The following is a 7,528-nucleotide window of genomic DNA, read 5'->3' on the forward strand; positions in this document are numbered from 1 at the left end:
AGGCCCAGAGTTCAAGCCCCACGACCGACAAAAAAAAAAAAAAATTCTTCAATATGGATTTATGCGCTTTTGAAGGAGACATGTTACCTTTTTTATTCATGAATCTAGTGATTTTTTTTGCTGGGATTTATGTGTCTGGGACCAAAATTACATGGCAATTTCAGTCTCCTGTGTCCTTTTAGTTGGTGATTTCTTGCAAATTATTTAAGACTGAGTAATGGCTGGATTGTGGTACATTTTCTTAAAGTAGTGGGTCTCAGTTGTCAAGATAATTTTGTTAGGTGCCGGTGGCTCATGCTTGGTGAGTTAAATGTAATATGTAACCTATGTTATATGTTAAGTACCTATGGACCTCATATCTATTCACTTTATCAGGAAAAAGGTTAGGCACCAATAATGGTTCATGCCTGTAATCCTAATTGGTCAAGAGGCTAAGATCTGAGGACTGAGGTTAGAAGCCAGCCCAGGCAGAAAAGTCTGTGAGATTCTTATCTTCAGTTAACTACCAAAACTCCAGAAGTGGAACTATGGCTCAAGTGGTAGAATGTTAAACTTGAGCACAAAGACTCAGGAACAGTACCCAGGCCCTGAGTATAAGCTCTAGGATGGCATCGAAATACAACAACAACAAAATCATTTCAATGTTCAAGACAGTGTCCACATTGGTTAAGGAATCTTGGCTACAAAAGCTACTGCAGTTGATAAACCATAATCCCTAATGAAACTAGTCACCACTACCATCCCAATATCCTCAAATGAATACGTAAGACCTTAGTGTGGCAATAGGAAGGAGAGCATAAGGGTAGGACTAATAAATAGTATTATAAAGGGTTATACAGAGGTTAGATAAAGAAGGGGTGAGAGTTAAATCTAATAGACAGGCTAATGAGAAAGTGATCTAAAGTAGAAGCAGTTGTATAGGGTAGGGAAAGGAGACTAAGGAAAATTGAATAACCCTACACATATATGCAGCATATACACACAACAACATACATACACAACAAAAAAAGAGAAAACAACCAAGGCAAAATTCAAAACAACATATAAAACAAATAAAATGAAAATACTAATGAGGTTTATGTTATTAGGGGACCTGGTATGAGTGTAGGAAATGAGGACAGATTGGGAATGGGGAGCAGAAGCAGAAGGGAATATGAGCAAGAGAATAATTTTACTTTTAGAATGAATACATAAATGGGTAAGGGCTATAGAAAGGGGACAGTATATATATTTTTTCTTGTTGGTCATGGGGCTTGAACTCAGGGCCTGGGCATTCCGGAGCTTTTATGCTCAAGGCATATGCTCTATCACTTTGAGCCACAGTGACACTTACGTTTTTCTGGGGGTTAACTGGAGATAAGAATCTCATGGAGTTTCCTGCCCTGGCTGGTTTCAAACTGCAATCCTCAGATCTCAGCATCCTGAGTAGCTATGATTACAGGCATGAGCCACTGGCACCCAGGTTACAAGAATAATTTTTAAAATTGAACACTCAAAGATAGGAGGTATGATTCACATATGATGGCCTAAAGTTAAAGGAGTAGAGGGAGCAGCAGAATCAAAAAGTAAATAGGAGTGGAAGAATGTCCTATATTAAAGAGTAAAAACTAAAAAAAGTTTTGGTCTATATCATATACACAGATAAAGATCCATGCCTGTAATCCTAGCTATTTAGAAGGCTGAAATCTGAGGTTGCAGATCGAAGCCAGTCTAGGCAAGACTGAAAAATACGAATGAGACTCATCACCAATTAACCATCAGAAAACCATAAGTGGTAGAGCACTAGCATTCAGCAGAAGAGCTCAGGGACAGTGCTCAGGCCCTGAGTTCAAGTTCCAAATAAATAAAACAAATATAACAACCTTAAATCTTAAACATCAACAAAAACAAGGGAACTTTTCTCTTTTTTCAATCAGTCATGGGGCCTGAACTCTGGGCCTGGGTGCTGTCCCTCAGCTCTTCAGTTCAAGGCAAGCTCCCTACCACTTGAGCCACAGTGCCACTTCCAGTTTTCTGGTGGTTTATTGGAGTTAAGAGTCTTACAGACTTTCCTGCCCAGGCTGGCTTTGAACTGTGATCCTCAGATTTCAGCCTCCTGAGTAGCTAGGATTAACAAGCTAACAAAGGGACTTATATATACAACATATGAATTTTCAATTATTCTTTGTGTCTTATATACCTTTTTTCAGGGTACAGGAGGCTGTGAGAGAACACAAATTTTCCATGTGGGTTAGAGGGCTGTCTCATCAGCAGTCAGCTCATAGTCCAAGGGCAGAACTGGACAATGGGTACTTCACAGGAGGCTGTCCTCAACTGATTTATTTCCTATTACATACCTTCAGGGTCCCAGTTGCTTCTAAGGAATCCTTGCTTGTGTAATCCTGTAGTAAACTGTCCCTGCCTCTGACTTCTCAGCATCTTTTATTGACAACCTCTGTTGGTTCTAAGACCACAGAAGTTCCTAGACTTTCAAATATCCCAGATATGGCTCAGTTCCAGAGTCTGCCTGACCACAAGTTGATTGTATTCAGTTAGTGTAAGCAGATTCCATGCTGTTTACCAAGGAACACACCAGTAAATTTTCTGAAATTTCCCAGGAAATAAACTTGCTGGGTGTGCTGTGGTGTGCCACGATCAAAGCTTGCCCACCAGCAATCACTTAAATTCATCTCTCAGTAATTTTAGCTCTCTACTAGCATATGTTAGTATCTCCTTTGCAAGTGCTAAGTCTTGTAGGTACTCTAAACAAAAGAATAGTTAGACTAGGACTATGAAGCTCTCACTGAGGAAGGAATCTACATTCTCTAAATGGGCTCCTTGGATACTGACTGGGTGTAGCAGATATTACTGATCATCAAAAATTTGTTTCCAACCCTCTAAGTGTGTTTTGGTCTCATATAATGGATAGATGCAGGCTATGCAGGCTGCTAATAATCTTATAGCCTGACAGCTGAGTTTCAAACAGAAGGCCTACTCATAAGTTGTCATCCTGGGGAAGTTACTAGCTGCCAAAACCCCAGACTGGATGTGTGCAAGGAAATGGGAAGAGGAGGGGGGAGGGGGAGGAGAGGGAGAGGGAGAGGGAGAGGGACTTCCCACAGACAGATCTACTAGTCTATCAAAGAAGTTGCCTCCCCTCCCTGCCAGAGTTGGAGCTGCTATCTCTGCTAATGAGTAAGGACAATTATCAAAGTTGTCCCATTTCTCTTTTGTGGTTCTCGGTATTCTCCTTTAGGTTCGTTTTTTCCAAATATAGCCTATCCTTTTTCAGATATATATAATTGCTTAGTGGTAAGATAAATAATATGAAGCAAATGACATAATTTTCTGAATTGGCAAAAGACACATATATATATACTAAGAGAAGACAAAGAGCTCACTGGTAGAGCACTTGCTTCACAAGTCCCTAGGTCCAATCTCCAGAATGAGAAGCAAAACAAAAGCAGCCAAAAAAAGGAAGCAAGAAGTAATAAGAAGCCACTGTATTTCTATAAATATTTTTAATCACTTTTTTTTGGTGGAGAGTTAGTCTCGGGGCTTGATCTCAGGGCCTGGGCACTGTCCCTGAGATTTTCAGCTCAAGGCTAGTACTTTACCACTTGAGCCATAGCATCATTTCCAGTTTTCTAGTGGTTAATTGGACACAAAAGTCTCACAAAATTTCCACCCGGGAAGAAGAGATCCTCAGATCTCTTCTTCTGAAAAGCTAGGACTACAGGTGTGAGCCACCAGCGCCAGGCAATTTTTTTTTTTTTCAAGTCACTACTTCCAACAGAACAATCATACTTTGTGCTTATTTCCAGAGAACAATATAATGAGATCAAGAACTTTAATTTATGCATTTGAAGGAAATTTTTTCTATATTGAAAAGGACTATTAGTTGTTTGGTTATTATACTTACTGATTTCATAAGGGTTGATGGTCAGCTTTTTGTGGGTTCTCTTTAGCTGCTTGAGAATACCAGCAACAGCTGAGATAGCCATCTAGAAAACAAGTAATGCATGTATATCAAAAATTTTAAATTTCTTAATGACTGACTGCTTTATCAACAGAAGTTGCTTTCCATTTCTTTCAAAAACAACTCCCTCTGGAAATGGGGCTGTGGCTCAAAGTGATAAAATACTAGCATTGGGCTGAAAAACCTCGGGGTCAAGACCTGATTTCAAGCCCTATGACTAACCAAAAAAAAAAATTCTTGGGGGAAAATTAATCTCCTAATAATCTTGGCGAGGTACTGGTGGCTCACACCTGTAATCCTAACTAGCTGTTCAGAGGCTGAGATCTGAGGATCATAGATCAAAACCAGCTGAGGCAGGAAAGTCCGTGAGACTCTTTTCTTTGGCCAGTCCTGGTGCTTGAACTCAGCAGCTAGGCATTTCCCCATAGCTTTTTTTGCTTAAGGCTAGCACTCTACCACTTGAGCCACAGCATCATTGCCACTTTTTCTGCTTATGTGGTACTGTGGAATTGAACCCGGGATTCATGCAATTTAGGCAAGCATTCTACCATTAAGCTACATTCCCTGCCCAGTCTGTCAGACTCTTACCTCCAAATCACCACCAGAGAAAACCAGAAGAGACACTGTGGCTCGAAGTGGTAGACAACTTAGCCTTGAGCAAAAGATCTCAGGGACAGTGCCCAGGCTCTGAGTTGAAGCCCCATGACCAACAAACAAACACATTATATATAATTATAACCCCTCTGTAACACCTTAACAATAAAATTAAAATAAATAAAAGAAAAAAGGATATATGTAACAGGAAGGAAGTTATAGCAGCTTCTACTCTTGATTATTCTGTGTTCATCTCAGTCAAAACAAATCTGATCTCTTCTTATTTTAATTAATTCCTGGTTCACTCCTCACCTATCAGCCTCAGAGTCTATGTAAGAAATTTTCTCTGGGGCTGGGAAGGTGGCTCAGTGGTAGAGTGCTTGCCTTGCATGCATGAGGCCCTGGGTTCGATTCCTCAGCACCACATAAACAGAAAAGGCCAGAAGTGGCACTGTGACTCAAGAGGTAGAGTGCTAACCTTGAGCTGAAGAGCTCAGGGACAGCGCCCAAGCCTAGAGTTCAAGCCCCACGACTGATGAAAAAAAAATTTTTTTTTGCTCCAACTTATCAGTCAAAACAATCACTTTTCTTTTTTTTCTTTTGTCAATCATGGGGCCTGAACTCTGGGCCTGGGCACTGTCCCTCAGCTCTTCAGCTCAAGGCTAGCGCTCTACCACCTGAGCTACAGTGCCACTTCCAGCTTTTTCTGCTTATGTGGTGCTGAGGAATTGAGCCCAGGGCCTCATGCATGTGAGGCAAGCACTCTACCATTGAGCCACCCTCCCAGCCCCACAAGCACCTTTCTTACAGTTCCCTTTTAAGACTTGAGAAGAAAATCAAAAGCTGCACAACCTATCTTGAAACTGTATGTCTGATTTCTAATTTTTCAAGATCAATATTCCCTGGGTCTGGGTCTACTTTCAATATTAAAATTCACAAAGCCTGAATTTGCCTTCATATTTTTGTTGAATTGTTATTGTCTCTGCATAGGAGGAAATTTCAAATTAATATAGCCCAAGGTGTTGATTAGGGAATATACTGTTTCTGAAGAAGTTACATACCTCTAGTGAGGTAAATATTCTCGAACCTAAGACAGCTGCTAAAATAGAAGTATTTACCTTTCGAACTACAATTGCATCATGGTTGAGATTCTCAACAAAAAATCGTATGGCACGAAGAGGTAACACTCGATCATCTCTTAAAAGTAGAGACAGGAGTCCAATGCCTATATGCTCAAATTTCCAAGGCCTGAAAAAGAGGGGTAAAAGTCACAAATCCTATTGCTCATAAAATAACTTAAAAGCCTGTATTTGAAACAAATTTTAAGTTTCTCAAGAATTAAAATATGTCTTTCAAAGGACACTGCTCTTATCTTCTCAAGCTCTCCCAGAGTCTTTAACACAAAAAGTATAAATTCCTTTCTTTTTTTTTTTTTCTGTCTGCCAGTCCTGGGGCTTGAACTCTGGGCCTGAGTCACACCCTTGAGCTTCTTTTGCTCAAGACTAGCACTCTACCACTAGAGCCAAAGTGTCACTTCCAGCCTTTTCTGTTTATGTGATACTAAGGAATGGAACACAGGGCTTCATGAATACCAGGCAAGCACCCTACTACTAAGCCACGTTGCCAGCCCACCAAAGTATAAATTTCTATAAGTCATTATAGCCTTCCTAAGTAGAAAACTTCTATAACATTTAAAAATATGCTCTGAAGTTTAAAATAACTTTTAAACTTACAGATTTCTTTGCTCCACACCATCCAGCAAAGCATTTACCAGATTTTCATAGTTCCTTAAAAAAAAAACAAATTTGAGAAATAGTTTTACTATAATACTATGACAAATATCAAATAATGTAATATAAATTCAAATTCCAGTCAAATTTACTCTGAATTACCAGAGTAAAAAGCCCTAGTAAGGAGCAAGCTAGAAAGAACATAGATATGTAACCAAAGACTGGGAAACGAACAAGAAAGAGTAGGTATAGCAAGCAACTCAACAGTTTCTAAGTAGGCATTCAAAAGTAAAAAGAAAAATATTAAAATACATTCTTATTTATAAAGACATTTGGAAAATAAGTTTGACAGGGGAGCCTGGTACTTATAGACTGCTGAGCACTCAAGAGGAGGAGGCAGGATGAACGCTTCAGCCCAGTAGTCATAGGCCAGTACAGACAGTGTAGTAAAACCTGGTCATAAACAAGCCAGCCTCCAGGAAAGACATTTTAGAAGTGAGGCATAGGTGGCTTACGCCTGTAATCCTAGTTAGTCAGGTGGCTGAGATCTGAGGATCACGGTTCAAAACCAGCCTAGGCAGGAAAGTCTGTAAGACTCTCATTTCCAATAGAAAGTCAGAAGTGGCACTGTGGCTCAAGTGGAAGACCATTAGTCTTGAGCAGAGAGAGAATCAAGGACAGTGCTCAGGACCTGAGTTCAAGCCCCAGGACAAGTTTAAAAAACCTACAACAACAACAAAAGATATATCAGAAAACACTAAGTGGCCAAAATCATATAGTAAAGCAATAGTCAATAAGGCAAAACCAAAACTGAATTAGGAAGGCTTCTACTGGAATATCAGCACTAAATTGCTTTGTTCCTTAAAAACATGAAAACAGTTTAACTAATACTTTGGTAACAAATCTGAGAGGTCATAATGATAAGTTATATGTGATATAAAGTGATATGTGTTGAACCTGAATGTAGAATTCAATGTCTGAGATATATCAGTTATACTGTCTGATGTGTTACTATCTAAAAATATCAAACACAACTCACATTGAAAAAAGATACAATAATTAAGTGAAGTAAGCCAAGCCCAAAGAAACATAGGTCCCATGGTTTCCCTTATTTGCAATATCTAGTGTATGTATGAGTCAAGCAGAAAAGCTCAGATAATGTGATGTTAGGAAAATGAACCCTTAGATATGTATTTTAATGTTTTTTTTCTTTCATGCATTTGTTTCTAACACATTTATAAGATTA

General features: G+C 39.3%; 1 protein-coding gene across 1 annotated transcript in view; it reads right to left on the reverse strand.

Annotated features, from left to right (window-relative positions):
* The window catches only part of Psme4 (proteasome (prosome, macropain) activator subunit 4), a 100,768-nt gene that overhangs the window by 24,312 nt on the left and 68,928 nt on the right, over positions 1-7,528 (reverse strand). Inside the window, exons 29-31 of the mRNA XM_013017913.1 lie at positions 6,286-6,339; positions 5,671-5,800; positions 3,902-3,983 (exon numbers count right to left, since the gene is read on the reverse strand). Of these exons, the coding sequence (XP_012873367.1) occupies positions 3,902-3,983; positions 5,671-5,800; positions 6,286-6,339 (266 nt within the window). The remainder of the gene's footprint in view (positions 1-3,901; positions 3,984-5,670; positions 5,801-6,285; positions 6,340-7,528) is intronic.

Source organism: Dipodomys ordii, unplaced genomic scaffold (genome assembly GCF_000151885.1).
Source record: "Dipodomys ordii isolate 6190 unplaced genomic scaffold, Dord_2.0 Scaffold37, whole genome shotgun sequence".
NCBI lineage: Eukaryota > Metazoa > Chordata > Mammalia > Rodentia > Heteromyidae > Dipodomys > Dipodomys ordii.